This window comes from Eptesicus fuscus, chromosome 18 (genome assembly GCF_027574615.1).
Source record: "Eptesicus fuscus isolate TK198812 chromosome 18, DD_ASM_mEF_20220401, whole genome shotgun sequence".
NCBI lineage: Eukaryota > Metazoa > Chordata > Mammalia > Chiroptera > Vespertilionidae > Eptesicus > Eptesicus fuscus.
Window position 1 is genome coordinate 31,431,129 of NC_072490.1, and position 22,089 is coordinate 31,453,217.

Consider the following 22,089-nt stretch of genomic DNA (forward strand, 5'->3'; position numbering starts at 1 on the left):
ACATCCCAGCCTCTGGGGAAAGACTCAGGCACTGATACTTTCGAAAGTTCCTAGGTGATTCAATGTGCAGCCAACGTCCAAAAAAGAAAAGAAAAGAAAAGAAAAGAAAAGAAAAGAAAAGAAAAGAAAAGAAAAGAAAAGAAAAGGAAAGAAAAGAAAAGGAAAGGAAAGAAAAGAAAAGGAAAGAAAAGAAAAGAGAATTCGTTCAGTAAAATTTAGCTCACACCTGCATTTTCCCGCAGAAGCTCTAGTAATATGATATAGTACTGTGGTCAGTTCCTATTTATCCAAGAATGGCTTCTCTGTTTTGAGGATAAATTACAGGCCAGAGTTAGGGATGCAGGGAATGTAGTAAACATTATTAAGCATCTTCCAGAAACCAAGTGTTTTTTCCTACACTATCTCATTTAATTCACACTGTACCCCACTGAGGTAGGTGGTGTCACCCCCATATGATCAGGTGAGAAATTGAGGCTCAGAGAGGGTGACTCACATCAAGTCACTTAGCTAGTAAACTGGGCTCCAAAAGCGGGGCCCTCGGCCACACTCCACAGCATCTATCTGTTTCTGCCTTCGTCTCCAGCTAAAGGATTTGTTGGATTGTCTATTGTTTTGTTTCCATTTCCCTCTTATCCTAGATGAATGAGAGCTGACTATAGGGCTTATTCTGAATGATGATCTAGGCGGAAATTTATTCCTTCTGTTAAAAAAGGAGAGAGCACATGTCCTAACAATTATTTCATATTTGCTCTCCTTTTAACTTGGCAACAGATTCTGAAGTAGCACTGGAACTGCTGAATGCTTTTAGCTGGTTCTCCGCGCCCCCCCACCCCCCCACCAAAGGTAAATAATAAACACCAGGGTATGTAGCTAAATGTTTACCTGAACTTTCTCCCAAGTGACTTTGAAAATGAGTAAAAAATGGAAATCTAAACAGATTATAAACAGAGCTGCCAATGGTCCGAACGTGCTCCCAAATAGGTGGAAGACACAGCCGGCTTCCGGCAGAGCTGGCTGTCATTACAGCCCAGGCAGGCCCGCCTCCCAGTCCCCTGTGGCAGCCAGGACAGGTGGGGCTTCCTGCTTCTCTAGCAAACTCTCAGTGACGTTTCCCAGACACAAGCCAGTGGCCCATCGTCCTAACATGCAGGACTTGCCAGGGCTTTTACAGAGCAAATTACTTACCCTGAATGCTAACAGCAACTCCAAAAGGAAAAAAAAAAAAAAAAAAAAAAAAAGCCGTGTAACTAGTTCTAGATTCATAGTCCCCCCTCTCCCACATTTTAAAGTCTAGATTTATAGAACCCAGGACTTGTATAATTAGAAAAGATAGCGTATTATGTACCCACAGTTTTCAACCTACTCAATGCTGACAATAATAAAAGGTCCCACTTACTGAATATTTTTATGTGGTTCTGGGTCAGAAAAGTTATTTCCATCTTTAAAATCCTAATTAGGATTGATTGTCCCCATTTTGCAAATGAGAAATATGTCTCAGAGAAGTTAGGTCGAGAGCCCAGAGTCACCGAATGCCTAAAGCTACTCAGTGGTGGCACTGCAGCCAGATGGTACCTACAACCGGCTGAAACAAGACTGGGCGTTTCCAGAAAGCCCATCCCAAAGGGCAGTGGTTTGTGATTTTTCTCATTCAGGACCTCTCTGAGATCGTGGGCCTGTTGGTCTCTCTCCCTCTAGGGTGAGCACTTCTTGGATTTTGGCTGTGAAGGCCTGGCTGAAGCCCCACTCAACACTCCATCCCTACTTTTCACCCCATGGGCCCTGCAGACATGACCCATGGCCCCTGGTCATCTCAGGAAGGCATGCCCACTGTTACCTCAGCACCTTCACCGTCTCCGTCCACTGCGCCTGCTCACTCTCCCAGGGGTCCACCCGGATCCAGTCGGACGTCTGCAGGGCCAGCCGGACCATGGCCACTCGGTGGTGGGCAGCTGCAAGGTCTTTTTTCCTGTAGTTGTCACTGACTGGAGAGATGATACCCCCGATCACCTGGTACGTTCCTAGGCAAAGCAGAACAGTGGTGTTGCTCGCCACCTGCCTGAATTCAGGCAGGTGCTCAAAATCTCCATGCCTCATTCTGGCATTCTCTCCTGAGTGGCCAGCTCCCTTAGGCATATCCTTATTTGAAGGATATGTTATTGCCTACGTATTTATTACTCTTACATACCTTTCTGTGAATTGAGCACCTTTAACTCTAACAATGCTTCTTGACTTAAAGTCTTTATGTCTGATATTAATGTAGCCTCAACAGCTTTATATATGCATGGCCTTTTTTTTTTTTTTTTTATAACCTTTCTCTTTCAACCTACCTATACTTCCGTTTCAAACACGTCTTTTGTAAATAGCTGAATTTAAAAATATTTTGGTCAAGTTTGACAATTACTGATTTGTAACTAGAGCATTAAGTTTACTTATATTTAATGTAAATATTGACATATTTAAATTTCAAGCTACCATCTTTGTGTTGAATTTTTTTAATTTTTTTGTCACAAGTTTTATGTGTTTTTTTTCTCCTTTTCTGCCTGCCTATGTACTTTATTTCATTTTTTTTTCCTCTTGGACTGAAACTTACATATGCAGTCTTATATTCAAAGTAAATTAAGACCTTTACCCTCTTCCTCAACAACACAAGGACTTCAGAACTCTGTAACTGCATTTAATATCTCCTTACATGTCATTGTTATAGATATTTTAAGTCTGTTTATCCCCCTAACCTTAATAGGACATATTATTCTGTTTTATACACTGATCACATTTAAATTAAAATAACCTTTTTATTTATTTCAGAGAGAAAGGGAGAGGGAGAGGAAGAAACATTAATGATGAGAGAGACTCACTGATCGGCTGCCTTTTTGTATGCTCCACACTGGGGATTGAGCCCACAACCCAGGCATGTGCCCTGATCAGGAATCAAACCGTGACCTCCTGGTTCATAGGTTAACACTCAACCCTGAGCCATGCCAGCCAGGCTGTTTTTACCAATTTTAGAGAGAGAGGAAAGGAGAAAGAGAAGGAGAAATAGCAATGTGAGAAACATTGACCGGTTGCCTCCTATGTGCTCCCCACCTGGGAATGGAACCTGAAACCTGGGCATGTACCCTGACCAGAAATCAAACCCGCGACCCTTTGTTGCTACTGGCCCTTTGTTGCCACAGACGATGTTCCAACAGAGCCAGCCGGCCAGGGCAAAAGCATAACTTTTAAACTCTGTATCTGACGATGCCAATTTCAAAGTCTGTACAGGTTGTTTTTGTGGCCTGTTGTTTCTTATTTATACTAGAAATTCGTGCACGGTGGTGGTGGGGGGGTATCCCCTCAGCCCTGCCTGCACCCTCTCCAATCTGGAACCCCTCGGGGGATGTCCGACTGCTGGACATCCCTCTCACAATCCCGGACCGCTGGCTCCTAATCACTCACCTGCCTGCCTGCCTAGTCGCCCCTAACTGCCCCCCGCTGCCAGCCAGGTCTCCCCCAACTGCCCTCTCCCTGCCGACCTGGTTGCCCCTAACTGCCCCCCCCTGCCGGCCTGGTTACCCCCAACTGACCCCCCCTGCTGGCCTAGTCACCCCTCACTGCCCCCCTGCCAGCCTAATCACTCCCAACTGCCCCCACCCACCCCCGCCGGCCCGGTCACCCCCAACTGCACCCCTACCCCCCCCCCCCGGCCGGCCTGGTCGCCTCCAACTGCCCCCCTCTGCTGGCCTGGTCACCCCCAACTGCGCCCCCCCCCCTGCTGGCCTGGTCGCCCCACGCAGCCTGCTTTTTCAGTCATTTGGTTGTCCCTCACTAACCCTCCTGCCAGCCTGGTCGTAGGCAGCCATCTTGTGAGGGCATGATGGTCAATTTGTATGTTACTTCTTTATTATATAGGATTGCTTCATGTTTATTTATATTGTTTTGTTTGTGCCTATTTTTGACTGCTTGCTGCTCAATGTCTCTGACTAGTTACTTGTGGAGGCTCCCCCAGGCCTAAGATACATATATTTTCTTCCAGAAAGACTTTATGTTTGCTTTTGACAGACACCTGGAGGTAGAAGTCATAGATGACCTTAAATCAAGCCCTTTGGTTTCAGCTTCTTTGGCCAATCCAGGCAAAAGGTTGCAAAGGCTGATGTGTGGCCGTTTTTTTCTGGCAATGTTTTATCCTTTTGTTTTCTTCTCCTACTTGCCTCAGTACCAAGGCAACAAGGCTTCTGGGAAGTCCTCTAGGGTTGGGGAAAGGAGGTGGGTTATGATGCAGTTCACCCTGGCCCTGTGGGTATAGCTCCTTAGGGGTCCAGCTTAATGTGTGGGAAGTCACCCATAGGCTCCTTAGCTTGGGCAGGCTCCAGCCTTTGAACAGTTTCCCTCTTGGCCTCTATGGCCATTGATTCAATGCTAAGTGAGCAGTAGGGCATCCATGGCAAGTGTCTGTAGGACATCAGTGGTTCTGGTGTTGTAGTAACCTAGTGATCTCCATGGTTACAGGTGTTTATCTCTCAGCTGGTCGGAGACATCAGCACTTTTCAGCTTTAAAAGTGAGGTTTGAAAAGGTTCTATCCACCATTTATTGTTGTTTTAGTGGGAGATGATCCAAAGAGTGCAGCCTGTCCCCCTGGAAGCTGGAGGTTCTTTGAGGCATTTTCCCAGCCAGGGTAACCCGGTTGCCTAGGGCTCTCTTCAAGGGGCAGCAGCATTCACTGCTCCAGGGGGATGACAGAACCAGCGGAGAATAGAAAGGGGACATTCAGCTTCTGAATTCCAGCACTGGCTGCTAAAACTCATCTTCAGAGGAACACTGAAGGCTAAAGTTTTCATTTGTAAGAGTCAGGCTTTGTTGAGAGAGAAATATTTAAGTTCCAAAAGTTAAACACACACACACACACACACACACACACACACACACACACACCAGAGCCCAGGGAGTCAGAGCACACAGTTTTACTAAAACCCACAGAGTAGTAAGAAGGAGAGAATATGAAACTGGAAAGGAAAGGCCCTTTCTGGGCTGAGGGTGGAGGAGTGAGCTGCAGGCATAGAGAAGAGCCTAGAAGAAAAGTTTGTGGTGACAGAGTTTAGACACAAGTGGAGGCTTGCTCCTTACACCCTCTTACCCTTCGGAGACAAAACCTTGTGCATGTTGGGTGGGGGAGGGCCCAAACTGCAGATCTGCTGGGCTTGTATTATGCTTCCCACTTGGAATTCTGGGAGGAGACCATCTTGCATTGCCCTATGCCAACACAGCATCAACACAGTAGTAATGGTGGTGTGGCACGCATGGGCAGAGAGGGCTTCAGAAAACATTCCCTCCCCTGCCCTCCAAGTCCCTCTTAGCTTCAGCAGGGCATGACAGAGATCCATAAAAATTCCCCAGGCTCCTTGAGAGGAGTAGTGAAGGAGATTGAGGGTAGTTAGCAGGGTTACTTGCAGGGAGACAGGGTACAGGATACCGAGTGTGCAGCCAAAGGCAGGAACCATGGTGTTGGGAGTACCAGGGAGAGCCCAGGCATGGGCCCAGACAGCAGTGGTAGTTAGTGCCTGAGCCAAGGGATGCTGAGGAGGCTTCCAGTGTGGAGGCACAGAGGACAGGGGCCAGTGCCAAGGTCAAGGGCAGCCCCCTTGGCTAGAGGGTATTCGGGGCCAGATGCCCCTTTTTGGATGCTAGGATGATATGCTACCGATGAAGCTTAATTCAATCTTGGAGAAGTAGGCAGTAAAAGATTAACTTGACTAAACAATGACCTGTAAGAGTAAGCTTAATATCAGAAAATAGTTATCTTGAAGTAGCATTTTTTTTTTTTACCATTCATGGAAATGGTGGCTTAAGAGCAAGTTGAGTGTTATAGAAAGCAAAGAAAGTTATATTTCTACACATCTGAGTCCCATGTTATACATGGAACATGTTAGTTCTTTCCCCTTTAGAAGAGAACTAGCTTCTGCTAGGTGCTAACTCTCTTGGGCAATTTACATACATTTTTAACATTCACATTTGTCTTTGTTTTACTGGAGAAAACTGGGTATGAGGCACCAGGGTCCCTTCCAGGTGGTTCTGCTAGGCACTTGGATACTCAGGTGCCACCTGTGATGGTTTAGCTCATCTTGACAGGGCAGGTCGTAGGCTGAGAAATCATTGCTGTGTTACGGCACTCAGGGGAGGAGAGTCAATAAAAATAACAGTTTGGGCTAAAACTTCTTGCCCTTCGAATGGTCATGAGTTCAAGCCTTTTTCCTCTGCCACAATCCCAGTTTTTCCTCTTATGTGACCTCCCTCTTCCAATTGTTAGATGCAGGTACTTCTCTGGTGACCCCACTGCTACCCAGACACACCTCCCTTACAGCGCTTGTATGATAATGATCTGTTTGCCTTTGTCTTTCCCATGAGACTGATAGCTCCCTAAGGACTCGTAACTGTTTTCATTCTGGTAACATGCCCAGAACATTGCTTAGTATGAAGTTATACTGTCCTTACCTTGAGGTTACCATAGTAATACATGGCTGTGAGTTTAATAAGGTGGATAGAGCTCCTTGTTTATCTCCACCCCCTGTGGAAAATCTAATACAAGGGCAATAAAGGAATAAAAGAAGTATGAAATCACAAGGGCAAAGTGAGTGAGAAAGGAGACAACAATGGATGGAAAGGTGAACAAAATTTTGGAAGCTAGAGAGCTGATGAATAATGGTGACAGAGCAAGCAGAGTCTGCAGGCGGGGAAGGTGGTAAGAGGGAAGGTGCCCTCCATGGCAGAGCCCAGAGCAGCTCAGGAACTGGAGGAGCCAGCAACCTCTCTAGGTGGGGTGTGCCCGAGGGCCGGGACACAGGGAACTAGTTGAGAATTTGCCTAAGGAGCCCTTAGATCCAATCACCTACCTTTTTCTCCCATCCTGGCCAGAAGGCCATGTATCTGCTTTCTGTTGAGGTTGGACCAGAAAGATTCTTTTTTTTTTTTTAATTTCAGAGAGGGAGAGAGAGAAACATCAATGATGAGAGAGAATCATTGATTAGCTGCCCCTGCAGGCCCCAAACTGGGAGGAGCTTGCAATCCAGGCATGTGTCTGACCGGGAACTGAACCATGACCTTCTGGTTCATAGGTTGACATTCAACCACTGAGCCATGTTAGCCGAGCAAGAAAGACTCTTGACTCCCAGATACAGGCACAGTTGAGAGGAGGACTAAGTTTGGCTCCCACTATAATAGACTGGAGATGTCTCTCTGGGAAATCGGCCTACCCAAGAGAAGACAGCTACAGATACTCACATTTGGGGGTCTTAGACCTAGGACCTGGTCATATGGCCATGAGCCCCACCAGCTTCACCCAAATACTCAGAGCCTCAAGCCAGCATTTGCGGCCTGACCTGAAAATATGAGTGGAGAGCCTAAGAAGAGACACATTTTAGAAAGGTGCTGATCATGAGTGACAGAGACCAAAACCACCACCAGGAGAAAAGGAACTCGGACACAAAAGCAATGCAGAGAGCAACAGGACATTTCAAAAATCTCCAAATAATGTCAGAGAGATGAGAGATGACATCCCCTTCTATGAAACAAGAATGGGATGCTTTATAAAGAAATAATCAGAAATATTATACTGACTGAAATACAGAAGGTAGGAAATCAAATAGATGTTTTTCTTCAAATACTTAAGTGACTGTCCATTTCCTTTTATTAGATAATCTGTCCCCCACTGACTTTGTTTTTCCCTTAGCATATATTCTTTTCAGAGAGATTTTATGTTTCATTATGCTGTCTAGAGTCAGAATCACATTCATTTAATCACTTAAAAAATTACATTTTAATGTCTGAGAGAGCCTTCTGAGTACCTGGTTAGTTTTCCAGGAGAATCTTGGGATACTTTCTCAAGTTAAATAAAGAAAAATAGCCAGGGGTATTTTCACTGGAAAGCCAATCAATAAAAAACGGTGCCAGCGAGGAGCTGGCTATATTTCCACTTAGTCGGGTCTCTGAGCAGAGGAACAGAGCTGCTGCCCTCAGCGCCCTTCATGTTTCTGGCTTAGGTTAGCCCTGGGGGCTTGTGTCCTTGGCTGTTTCTCTTGTGAATGATCTTTTTTTCTCATGTCTTATTACACAGAGTGGCCAGATTATTATGATCTCTGAACACATAATAATCTGGCCACTCAGTGTATATTCTATATAATAAAGGGCTAATATGCAAATTGCCCCCTTGACCAGGAGTTCGACCAGCAGGCAGGCTGGCCCCCACCCATGCACGAATTCATGCACCGGGACTCTAAAATATATATATATATATATATATATATATATATATATATATATAATGAGTGGCCAGATTATTATGCATTCAGAGATCATAATAATCTGGCCACTGTGTGTGTATATATATATATATATATACACTAGAGGCCTAGTGCACAGATTTGTGCACCAGTGGGGTCCCTCGGCCTGGCCTGTGGGGATTGGGCCAAAACCAGCTCTCTGACATCCTCTGAGGGATCCTGGATTGCGAGAGGGCGCAGGCTAGACTGAAGGACCCCACCAATGCATGATTGGGTCTGGGGAGGGACCACGGGAGGGCTCCAGGGCGTGTCCGGCCCATCTTGATCAGTCCCAATTGGCCGGACACCAGCAGCAAGCTTACCTACTGGATGGAGTATATGCCCCCTGGTGGTCAGTGTGCATCATAATGACTGGTCGAATGGTTGAACGAGTGTTGGGACACTTAGCATATTAGGCTTTTATTATATAGGATATTTTTTCATTACGTTGTATTAATGTTACTTAGAAAACTCTACCTTTTTAAAATTAAAGTATAGTTGACATATCTATAACAATCCTATCTAATAAAAGAGTAATATGCAAATTGACCATCACTCCAACACACAAGATGGCTGCCCCCATGTGTACACAAGATGGCTGCCACAAGATGGCCAGCAGGGGAGGGCAGTTGGGAGGGACCAGGCCTGCAGGGGAGGGCAGTTAGATGACCAGGCCAGCAGAGGAGGGAAGTTGGGGGCGACCAGGCCTGCAGGGGAGGGCAGTTAGGGGCAAACAGGCTGGCAGGGGAGCAGTTAGGCATCAATCAGGCTGGCAGGGGAGTGGTTAGGGGGTGATCACACTGGCAGGCAGAAGCAGTTAGGGGCAATCAGGAAGGCAGGCAGGCGAGCAGTTCGGAGCCAGCAGTCCTGGATTGTGAGAGGGATGTCCGACTGCCCGTTTAGGCCAGATCCTACCAGGATTGGGCCTAAACGGGCAGTCGGACATCCCTCGAGGGGTCCCAGATTGGAAAGGGTGCAGGCTGGGCTGAGGGACACCCCTCCCCACCCCGTGCACGAATTTCGTGCACCGGGCCTCTAGTAAAAGCATAATATGCTAATTAGACCGTATGTCCTTCCGGATGACCTTCCGGATGAAGCTAGGGCTGTGAGGGAAGCCTGGGTCCTGGGTGCCAGAGGGAAGCTGGTGCCAGCAGCCAGGGGAAGGAAGGCCTACTCTTGCCAGAATTTCGTGCATCATGCCTCTAGCAATATTATTTTAGATCAAGCATACAACATAGTGATTCAATAGTTATATTCCTTATGATATGATCACTCTGTACTTTGGTTTGTTTAGTTTGAATCTGGGCTACCTTACTGAACTGATTAGTTCTAATAGGTTTTCAAACTCTTCTCTTGGATCTTTTTTTTTTTTTTTTTTTTTAGGGACATGGTAACATCACCTGAAAATAAAAACAGTATCCTTTCTATAACCATATTTCTTACTTTTGACTGATGCCGTTGGAAAATAATAGTGGTGAGTAGGCATCCTTTTAATTTCCTTGCTTCTGTGGGAATGCTTCTGAAGTGTTAGGCCACTATTTATCATGCCAGATAAGCATTCTTATAGTTCTAATTTAAAAAGAGCTTAAAAAACACCACCCAAGCAGGTGTTGGGATTTTATTGAATGACTTTTAAGTGTGTATTGAGATGATGATTTAGGTTTCATAAAAATATACTGTCTTAGTAATGCGATATATTAATAGATATCTTTATGGTATACTGTCCTTGAATACCTAGGATAAATGCTACCTGGTCATGTTGAATTATTCTTTCATTAGCAGTTACATAACCTACTATTTTATATGGGTGTTTTGCATTCAAGATTATACTGTTAAACGCTAGCTATAATGTTACAATATCCTTATCCAATTTTCTTTGTTATAGAAAATGGCTATGGTAGATTGAACTATTGGTCCTAATTCCCCAGTCTGCCATGATGAGATTACACCTCTGCCACAGCCTCAGGAGGCAGAATATATGTCCCCACCCCTTGACTTTGAGGTTGGCCATGAGACTTCCCTTGGCCATTGGGATATTAGCAGATGTGACATGAATAGAAACCTAATGACTTGCTTTCTTGTTGGCCATCCTGCGCTTGTGCCATCTGAGAGAATATATGAGGTAGCCACTATTCTGTCTATTCTCCTGGACCCCAGCATTATTTAAATACTATACTTTAAACTAATGAGAATTAGATAACATATGGACAGCTGTGGCACTTAGCTGGTGCTCAGCAATTGTTCCTTCCTCCACTCCCTGGCCTGGTGAGTCAGCAGAGGAGAGAGTTGTGGTAGAATGCATTTCCAAAGATGGTCAGAACATTTATCTCCCAGCCTGTATGCTCCTCTAGAACCTGGCCACTCCTCCACCAGGAGAAGTCTGTGCCCCTCCCCTTGGCTTGGGTGGGCACTTGTAAGTGCTTTACCCAGTGGCAGAAAGTGACACTGTGTCACTTCTGAGACTGTGTCATTAAAATGCCATATACTTCCACTTTGTGATGTGGGGAGACTTGGTCTCAGAGCCTGGTTACCAGACCGTGAAAGCCCAAACTAGCCTATGCTGAGAGACCCCACAGTGCAGTCACATGGACGTGTTACAGTCAATGTTAACATCCCATCCCATACCCAGCATCAACTGCTAGAGTGAAGAAGTCTCCAGATGCTTCCTGCTCCCAGCTGTGTCGTCACTCCCAGCTGAGTTCCCAAACATCCTGGAGCAGAGACAAGCCATCCCACTGTGCTCTGTCCAAATTCACGATCCATTGAATCTCTGAGTGTAACAAAATGGTCAATTTACACCACTAAGTTTGGGGTGGTTGTTATGCAGTAATAATAACTGGAACAGGAATGGAGATTCAGAAAGGTTATGTAATTTTTCCATGGAAACACCACCAGAAAATGGCAGAGTTGGGATTTAAATCCAGGTCTGCCTGTACTTTATCTATTGCCCTGAACTGATGACTGACCCTGAGGTTGTGAGAACCCTAAGTCAGCCAGGTCTAAGAAGGGCGCCTCTGTCTATGTAGAGCCCCACACCAGGTCACTGTGGTGCGTGACAGAGATTCCGCCCCCGCTAGAGCTGACCTGAACAATGAGACCATCTCCCCTTGCAAGACTGGGCTGCAATAAAATGTTACTGCTGCTTAAAATGCTAGCAGCCTCACAAACCATGAAGTAAGACTTAATAGCATTTCAAAGTGTAAAGACTTCATTATTTCCACAGAGAATGCTTCGGCACATTTATCAGCATTTTATTAAGAACGAGCATACATATTTAAAACAAAGCTACACTTGTCAAAACAACTGAGAAAAGTGTTGGGTAATGCTTGGCCTTGCCTGCCCCGTCCCACGGGTTCTGGGCTTTTGCTCAGAAAGCTCAGTGTCCCTGTGGGCACAGGCACAGCCAGGCCTTACCCACTTCATGGACCCTTCTGTCCATTTCCTTCTTTCTGTGGTTGTGCTGGCTGGAAAACAAAACCTTGAAAGGCAAAAATAAATAAAAAATAAAAAATTAAGAACTATCAGGAGCAGCCCAAGGAAAAGGAGCCAAAGGGATGATAAGCAGGTTGGAAAAAAGACAAAGAAAAAAAAAAAGACCAGAACCTCAGTAACTAAATGGATCTGCATGATTTTTTTAAAAAGGTTATTGTGATTAAACTTGGCCTCCAAGCTAAGCCTGGAGAACATGAACTGGCTGAGGCTATTAAGGCTTTGTGGCCATTTTCTTCATCAGATTTCAAGCTTATTTAGCAAGTCCGTCCTCCCTCCGTCCTCCCTCCCTCCCTCCCTCCCTCCCTCCCTCCCTTTCTTTTCTTATTTTGTTTCTTCAGCCAGATTTCTCTTTGCTCTTTTGGCCCAAATGGACTTGAGACTGCCTGTTTATTGCTCTGCTCTGTGCACTGCTGGCCAAAAGCACCCATCAGTTTCATAGGCCATGGTGTGTCTGGATCACAGACATCTGGGGGAGGGAGAAGAATACATCCAGGTCTTCTCATCATCCCAAAGTAGATTGGTGGCCCTCTGGAACCACAGTCGGCCAGCTGGGACCGTGGTGGCCATCGCCGGAAGTGTAATCATCCTTCCCCCCTCTTCAGTGCCCTCAGGGTATGCAGCTCTGTCTGCCCGTCACTTCCCTCTTTCTGTGCCAAGGCTCTTTCAATCAGCAAACTCTTCCTGCGTGCCACAAAGCACTGGTCTCCAGGTCTTTCAGCGCCTGAGCTTGTCAGTGTGAAGTTTCTCTGCCTTTCACTTCCAAATGTCCTGCTTTCTTTGTGTGCAACTTCCTAAAAACTTGGCAAAGTAAACAACAAAGAAGCAATATTTCCTAGAGTTTCAACTTCCCTTCTTCGTCTGGATAGAAAGGACTGTTTTGTTGTCTCTCTCTACTGCCCTGTTTGCTACAATCATTTTTCTGAGTCTCAGGTACTTAGTGTTGGCCATTTGGGAGTGCCTTCTGTTTATCTGAGGACTGACAAAGCCTCAGATGGGGTGGCCGGCTCCTTGGGGTTCTACGTGCTTTCAGGGTATTACAATGTTTTTCTTTTGCGTGTCTCTGTTTTCCATCATTTAACCCCTGGCTGTGTGTCTCTGCCTGCTGAATAGAATGAATGTACTTGCAGAGTTGGTATGTTTTAAAAAGAACTCACCAGAACTCCAAAATGCTAGGTTATTGGCTCCTTAGAAACTTCTCTTTGGGGGTCTTAGATCTGGCAGGAACTCCACAAAGCAAGAAAGGCAGTAGGGGGCAGGTTGTAATCAGACAGTTCTGGCTTGGAATAAAGTCCACTGAAGGAGTCCTGGGAAAGCAGCTTGAAATACTGCCTTGAGCAACCTCTCTGTGTGCAAGCTATGCAAAGCAGCCTTGTTTCCACCAAGTCCTGGGCAATCTGTCATTTCAGTGGTCCTCTTAAGATGGCAGGAATGTGAAGGCAAGCAGACAGAGGCACGTCTGAACAAGAGGCTCAGCTCTGCTACTTATGAGCTGTGTGACTTGGGGCAAACTGCTTAACCTCTCTGTTCCGCAATCTCTTCACTTGATTCCAATGAGCTAATAATATAGGAGACAAAGACCAGTTCAGGCAAACACATGGTTGAAGAGCGCACTAGAAACATCAGATGAACATACCCCTGCCTCTCTCTTGTTCTCACCACAAACACCATTGCTCTTCTTAAGGCAAGAGGGGACCACATTCATTTATTTAGCATGTATTTTAAGGCAGGCAGTGCACCAGCATGTGAATTCTGAAATAAAGTGGGAGCCCTGCCCTCAAGGGGGTTTCAGTCTTGGGAGAGACAGACAGTCACCATGAGGTGGTCAGTGCTGGCAAAGGTACCTGGGGAGCCCCCAAAAGGCTCTGAACAAGTTGAGCAGATTTTCTGGAGGAGGGGGCATCTAAATTGAGTCACATTCCAATGCAGAAGGCAGCGGGTGGCCTAAGAAAGGTGAACTCTTGTTAATCAAATCAATTCTTTCCACTTTAACTGTATTGAAAAGAGACTTTCTTTCTTTTTTAAAAAATCTTCAGAACAACTGAAGCTTGATGACTCCTTGATTCTGCACTAATATCCTTGCCCATTTCTTGATACTTTTTCAATTTTCCTTCATGGTAATTTACACCCAAGGAAACTGTCCAAGATCTGCTAAGAGATTCAATAAAATAGGTCATGGAGTTAAATGCTGCGGTGAAACACAAGGCTTAATTTTATGGATAAAATTTAAACTGCTTAGCTGCCTTTTTGCATTATTCGTGTTAAGACTAATGATGACTCAGGAATGGAAAGGGATCACTGTAGGAATCAGGAAGCCATTTTCCTAATTCTATAAGCTCATCTGGTGGGGTGGTGGTCTTTGCCCTTGAGGTTAACAGACAGGGCATTTGGAAAGAGACCTGACCAGCCTGCTAGCCCGTCTCCACCACTAGGGTTGCTCCTGGCCCCACTGCAGGAACAGGGAGCCTGAAACTGGAATGCTTCCTAAGATTGACATTGGGAGGAAGGAGAAAGAGGAGGACAATGTTTCCATGCCAGCCAGTACTTCCTGGTATCTCTCTGAGTGAGGTCCACATTGATGTCATCGTTCACAATTCTTGGCAGTGAGGCTGTAAGAACTGTAATTTTCCCCAGCCATCCCAGGGCAATGGGATTCTTATGCATCAGTGGAGAACCATGGGTCAGCACTAACTCTGGAGGGACCACTTCTTTTCTATTATCCAAGGTTCTTTTATTAACCGAGCACTGGGCTGTAAACAAGACCTCTTTTCTATAATGACCAAAGTACTAATTTTTTGAGAATGGAATAAAAGAATATATCTCAGTAAAAATACGTTTAGAAAAAAAAAAAAAAGGATATGGGTTTCTTAGGTTGTAAATGCTTTAAGGAGTTTAATGCAATTTCATTTTTGTGGTTTGTTTCTAACAATACCCTTAATTTACATGTCTAATGTATTCAATGGTCAATTCTGATTATGTAAATAATAAATGATCTTTCCATTTGCAATATAAGATATAATTTAGAGTTGCAAAACTAACTTAAAGCTAACCATTCTCACCAAGCACTAAAAAAGTAGTCTGGGTGGGAACATTTTTCTTAAAAGTTTTTCTTTTTCTTTTAATTTCAAGTGTTGTTTAGATTTGTTTTTCTGTAGCTGTTCTGTGTAATAGTAAATAGGCACCTACCAGCCCCCACAAAGAAAAAGGGTTCTGTGATCCAATGGTAACATCTTGCATTATTATACTACTAGAGGCCCGGTGCATTAAATTTGTGCACTCGCTGGGGGGGCCGGGGGGGAGAGGGTCTCTGAGCCCGGCCTGCGCCCTCTCGCAGTCTGGGAGCCCTCGCAGTCGGACATCCTTAGTGCTGCCGCAGAGGTGGGAGAGGCTCCTGCCACCGCTGCTGTACTCGCCAGCCATGAGCCTGGCTTCTGGCTGAGTAGTGCTCCCCCTGTGGGAGCGCACTGACCACCAGAGGGCAGCTCCTGCATTGAGCATCTGCCCCCTGGTGGTCAGTGCACATCATAGCGACTAGTCGTTCCGCCATTCAGTCTATTTGCATATTAGCCTTTTATTATATAGGATGACACAACCAGGACACTGATATTCATATAATCTACTAATCTTGTTCAGATTTCACCAGTTTTACATGCACTCAATTGCATATGTGTGTGTGTGCGTGTGTGTATTTAGTTCTATGAAATTTCATCCATCTGGAGGTTTCATGTATCCACACCACAGTAGACATACCTAACAGTTCCCTTACCACAAAGACCCTCAGGATGCCCTTTTATAATCACGTCCACTTCCCGCCTGTCCTCCCACCCCCATCCTTAACCCCTGGCAACCACTAATCTGTTATAATTTATATAATTTGATCTTTGCAAGAATGTTATATAGATGGAGTCATACAATATGAAAACTTTAGGATTGGCTTTTTCACTCAGCATTATTTCCTGGAGACTCCTCAAAGTTGTCACATGTAGCTTCTTTTTATTACTGAGTCAGGTTCTGTGGTATGGGTGAATTGTAGTTTAACTATTAACTATTCAGCCCTTGGAGGATATCCGGATTGTTTTCAGTGTTAATCATTATAACTGAGGCTGTAATGAACATTGTGTACAGGTTTCTGTGTGCACATAAGTCTTCATTTCTCTGGGATAAATGCCCAGGAGTGCAATTGCTGGGTTGTAAGGTAGTTTTGTTTTACATATTTAGTTTTACAAGGAATTGCCAATCTTTTCCAGAGTGGTTGTGCCATTTTATGTTCCCACCAGCAATTCTGAGCAGCCCCGTTTCTCTGCATCCTTTCTAGCATTTAGTGTGGTAGCCATTTTACCAGGTATATAGTAATACCTTCTTGTGGTTTTAAAATTGCATTTCCCTGATGGCAAATGCTGCTCAGTGTCTTTTCATGTGCTTCTTTGCCATCCTCTTCAGTGAAATGTCTCTTGGTGTCTCCTTCTTCCCATTTCCCAATTGGACCGTTAAGTGTTTTCAGTTTTGAGACTTCTTTATATACCGTAGGTACTCGCTCTTGGGTGGATACATCGTTTGCAACTTCAGCTCTTTTTGAGGAATAGCACAAAGTGAAACAAAATAATCAAAAAATTAAATATAAATAATTATTGATTTGTTTTCTTTTTATCTTCGGCTAGGGGGAAGGAGAAAAGGATGAGAAAACAGGGGAAGAGGTGGGAGGCATCTTATAGTTTATGGGGACATGAGTAACGGTTCCCATTTTTTCATAGCACTGTATATATGAGCAGCAGTGGTGTAGAATGAAAACCAGGACGCAGGGTTCATAAAGTGTCTGAGAGCCTCAATGTAAAGGTCACTCATCGGTTAAGTGCTGTTTACCTCTAACCTGGCGTAGTCAAGTCTAGTGCAAGAGTAATGTCACAGAAACTGCCCCCTCCGAGACCTGTCCAGAATCTGCTTCATTTAAGCCACATCCCAAGGTAGATATATAAGGATAAGAAAAATGCTGATTTCTTATTAAATCAGAACAGCACCTACTTTTGAAAGGATTTGGAATGTTAACACATGTGTAGCCACAAGCCCTTGAAACCTCACAGGATAAGGAAAAACTTATTTTGGTCCAAACAACTGCTGGAATAATCCAACACCTCCAGAAAAAAAAAGTTTTAAATTAGAAATGTGAAACGAACCATGTTTCAGACCAGGCTGGAGAACTGTGCATGAATATATATTAAAATCACTCTGATTGATTGATAAACATCATCTGTGTGAGCCCAAGATTAAAGTACCATGCCGGGATTATTTTAAATTTACTCAGGCTCTCATGGTATCTCCTAAAGCGCAGAAGACCCAGAACTGGAGCTGCCACTGCCTTAAATAGAATTATTACAGCTTAATCTCCCCCCTTATCTCAGATTATGCAGTACTGCCTGATCATGATGCATTTAATTCTCTTTATACTCACTGTATAGTAGAGAATCAAGATTAAATCACAGGGGTAGCAACAGTCATGTGCAATATACTGGACACTGACCAGGTGTTTTTCTTTAACACAGAAAACTGCTGATGCTCAATAAATATGCTTCCATTTAAAATGCAAGGCACTGAGAGGAAACTCTGGGAGCCATAAGATACCTTACCCCTCCTCCAGGTTGTCCAAAAGGAGGAAAAGAACAAAGCTTTTGACTGGTGGTTATCTTTACGATGCAGTTTCATCAGTTTTAACATGCGGGGCAAGATTGTGAGGAAATAACATCATAAAGTATCAAGAAAGGAATAAAGGACACAGGAGAAGCTGTGCTGTGGTCTCCTCCCTTCCATGCATAGATGTGAGATTATTATGTGAACCTGTCTGCTCATGGTCATAGGAACAGGAGCCGCTGTAAGCCAGCACTGGGCTGGGGCCTGCTCCAGATGTAGTGGAGAGGCCAAACATGTATTGGATGTATCACGTGGGCTGGATACTTTATGTACATCATCTCATGTAGACCTTATAATAAACTAGAGGCCCAGTGCATGAAATTATGCAAGACCCAGACCCGCCGCACCACCGCAGGACCCCAGACCCGCTCTGCGCCACCATGGAACCCATCAACGCACCTCCTGGTGACCAGTCATTTGGTCGTTACGGCATTATGGCATTATGGTCACTGGCTTTTTATAATATAGATAACCTTGTAGGGTTAGGAGATTGTATCCCCATGTCGCAGCTGAGGAAACGCAGGTTGGGGGGTGAAGGGCATTGCTCAAGATCATGAACTAGTGAGTGGGTTTAACAACCAGGTTAACTTCAAAACCAGTGCCCTTTCTGACCCTCTTGTCTCCTCTGTGGTTCACTATTCCGCAATCCTTTCTTTTATCTGTTGTGGCAACCAAGAGAGACTAGAAATAGAGAATCCAGAACCCAAGAGCAACGAAGTCCGAGCTGAGTGGCTGTGTGGGGTCTGCGTGCTGGCGGGCTGCCAGACACAGGCCTCCTGGGTCCTGCCTGGGCCGGAACAAAGATTTGATGGAGAGTAGATCTGTGGCCACTTTCTCTCCATGAGTCTAGAAAACCAGTGCTCTTCTTTCTGGAGGAACCTGTTGAGCTGACTATAGAAAAAGCATAAAGGATAAATTCTGGACTACAGTTTGGGACCCTGAATTCAAACCACACCAAAATCAGGGACAGGGCCTGAAACTGATAATTTCTAAGCCACTTAGAAAAAGTGATGACTACTCAGAGCTGGCAAGAGTTCATAGAGAATAAGTCATTTCCCTATTTGGGAGGGTTTCCACATGAGCAGGCAAGTAACAGCAATGAAGGCAGAACCTTATCCAGGCATCAGACAAGATTTTACAAGATCACCTCAGCAATGAGTGGGAAATGCATACTGGGCCAAGTTTCAGGCAAAAGCTGTCTGGGGCTATGCACCTGCCCTGAAGGCTGAGTCCAGTTTGCTCTGGTGAAGGGGGCCCGAACCAAGCATGTCAAACTCAAAGGCTAACACGGGCCAAATAAACAAGATTTAATTAAGTTTATGTGGGCTGCAAAAAAACAAAAGCTTCAATTTTCATAGAAACATAGGTTTATTTCGATAGAGACTTGCTGAATATAAAGGGCTGAAATAAATGAGTCATCGTTAACATAAAATAATAAGACATTTTAACCTTTTGCTCTCGGATGTTGAGTGTGACTCGACGCGGTTAGCATTAGAATAAAGGAATCGAGAAAAAAGCAAGCGAGTGCAAAGGGTTAATAAAAATTAATATCTTTTTCTTGAACATTAACTTACCAGACACTGAATAACTGCACAAATTAGTAAGCGTAATGCAAATAAAACTAATTTTCTTGTTCTCTGAAAGCAAAATATTTCCTGTTGCATATACCAAACAAGTCAATCCAAGACTAATGACGTGGCAATTGGCTGCTAAAATATTCGCTGCTAGTATTAGTGGAGAGAAATGGTGCGCCTGCACATAAGGCACATAAGAGAAATGAATGCAACACAATTATAGTAATCAGTCATTAGCAAACATTGTAGTTTGTTATTAATAATTATGTATAACAAGATATTGTAAAAATTAAGTTATGAAATTTTTATTAAAACATTTCTTACAGCCCTAGCTGGTTTGGCTCAGTGGATAGAGCATCGGCCTGCGGACTGAAGGGTCCTAGGTTCGATTCCAGTCAAGGGCACATGCCTGGGTTGCAGGCTCAATCCCCAATAGGGAGCATGCAAGAGGCAGCAAATCAACGATTCTCATCATTGATGTTTCCCTCTCTCTCTCTCTCTCTCTGCCTTCCTTCCTGAAATCAATAAAAATATATTAAAAAAATAAAAAAATAAAAAATTTCTTACATACCGTTATATTGGCTGGGCCGCAAAAATATTCATTGTGGGCCACATGCGGCCCGTGGGCCATGAGTTTGACATGCTTGGCCTGAACTCTTAAGTCAGCAATCCAGGTGCTGGATGGGTATCTGGGCTGTCCAGGTATAGCTTGCTAAGAGTATTCTAGCAATTGCTTTTCCGAGGTTCTTTGAGGATTTGTGTGTCAAGATCTCACCTGGTGGCCACTTGGTTAAAGACTTCCACAGAGTCCTTTTCACCTAAAGTCCACATTCCTTCCTTGGCATTTCAGACTCCAAGATCTAGCCTCGACCACTTCTCCGTGTTCTGCCAGTCCACCCAGACTCTCTGCTCTCACACATGTCTCTGGGACTTGCACCTTCAGAAGGCTGCTGCATCTCTGCAGGTGGGGCAGTGGGAAGAACACTGGCCTTTGGGTCACAGCCTGGGTTCATGCCCAATTCTCCCATGATTAGCTGTTTAAGTGACAACCTCTTCAAGCCTTAGTTTCCCTATCAATAAAGGTAGGGAGAAAATGGTCTCCTGACCATTGAAAACTTTCTTTGTTTGTTAATTCTCACCCGAGGATATTTTTCCATTGATTTTTAGAGAATGAAAGGGAGGGACAGAGACACAGAGAGAGAAACATCGATGTGAGAGAGACACATCTTTTGGCTGGCTCCCGCACATGCCCCAATCAAAGCCCGGGATGGAGCCTGCAACTGAGGTAGGTGCCCTTGACTAGAATCAAACCCAGGACCCTTCAGTCTGCAGGACTATGCTCTATCCACTGAGCCAAACCAGCTAGGGCAACTGAACACTTTCTATGTTCTAGTCCTTGTACTTACACAACCTTCTTTAACCATTATAGCTTATGCAGTGTTCTCTTGCACATTGTTGTTATTCTTGTGCTTAAAGTATCCTTCTCAGCCTCTCCCCTTGTCCCATTTGATTCACAAGTTCTCAAGAGTAGGACTAGAAGTACTTTCATCTTTATAAAATCTTTCTGTACTTTGAGATTTGCACATTATAAGGTTCTTATGTTCTACCCTTTGGTAACTTGCCTGAGGTCACACAGGGACCACTTTTGCTCCCCTATTATGCCTGCATGTTGCATAGCTCCCAGCTCAACAAGTAATTTGTTGAATAAATGGAGGAAGCATGGGTTGGTGGTTATGAGCACAGATTCTCTGGGGCAAACTGTCTCTTCTGGCTGTGTGACCTTGGAAAAGTTACCCAATCTCTCCCAGCCTCAGCTTCCCCATCTGAAAAGTAGGGAGAGTAACAGTACCCACTTTGCAGGGTTGTTGTGACAGTTAAATGAGTTTGTGTAATGCAGTTAGAACACTACCTGATAAATAGTAAGGTCTATATGAGTTTGTTAGATACACAAAACAAACAGGTGCTACACAGTCATTAATGAACAAGTATTAAACTGACAGAAAGTTTGATTTAAAAAAGGAAATACAAGTGGACTGTTGTTGAAATATAGGCCAATGCCCAAATTAAATTGATTAGAAATAATAAACGTTGAAATAACAGAACACAGAATCCAAATTCAATTAGTAAGTTTGTGACTACATGTTGGGAAAACAACTGCTTACAACTGGGAATACATCCAGCATCTTAGGAGAAATTCAGTCTTGAATCCTTAATATATTCAAAGAAATGCTTTAGGTATGTCTGATGCTATTGACTAGTCATATGTTGGGTTGAATCTTCTCTGTCAAAAATCAGCAAATTAAGAATAAAAATGCCAAATGAACTTCTTTACAACTACCCATACCCACTACACATCTTCATCCATCAAGCCTTTGAGAACCCTCTCTGTGAGTGTTGTGCAGCATGCAGTGCAGGGCAGGGAAGTGCCTCTGGTTAAAGGACAGCACTACAAATACAGAAAATCCAGACACCACACATTCCTACAAGCCCATATCTTATTCCCAAACAGTCTTGCAAGTAAAGGAGGGTAAAAATATAGCCGGTTCAACTTGGAGTATGTATGACTTTGTTTTACTACTTTATTAATGAAAATCTACAGGCACAAGTTTTCACAGGACTAAAGACAGTTAAAGGTTTTGACATGTTATAGGGCCTCTGTCAGTTTTTAAGGTTTCCTGTTGTTTCGGGAGAAAAAGGAAGCAGTAAACCAAGGAAGGGAAGGACAACTGCAGTTTGAAGAAAGGATGCTTATGAAAGGAGAAAGTTCAAAATTTGAGCTACTACAGCAAACTAGGAAGACACTGTTAATTTCTATTTAAAGGTACGAAACAAATTGCTTTAGCTTGTTTAATTTGGTTTATATGCCTGCAATAGCAAATGAAAACTGTGAGTTGTTTTAGTAAAAATACACCATCACAAGGAAGATTTCATTTTCTTCAAGAAAAAAGGAGGTCATCTGTGGGGCCAGTTTTTCATCCAGCCTTAGCTGTGAGCTGATTCTGATTGAGAGAAAGGCTCTGTTTAAGTATTTGCCCCTGGAGAGATAGTGGGTTGG

At 44.2% G+C, this 22,089-nt stretch overlaps 1 protein-coding gene across 2 annotated transcripts in view; it reads right to left on the minus strand.

Moving 5' to 3' along the window:
- The window catches only part of NMNAT3 (nicotinamide nucleotide adenylyltransferase 3), an 82,681-nt gene that overhangs the window by 13,611 nt on the left and 46,981 nt on the right, over positions 1–22,089 (minus strand). For both annotated transcript variants that reach the window (XM_008152614.3, XM_054729623.1), the window contains exon 3: positions 1,835–2,018. In XM_008152614.3, coding sequence (XP_008150836.2) covers positions 1,835–2,018 — 184 coding nt within the window. The remainder of the gene's footprint in view (positions 1–1,834; positions 2,019–22,089) is intronic.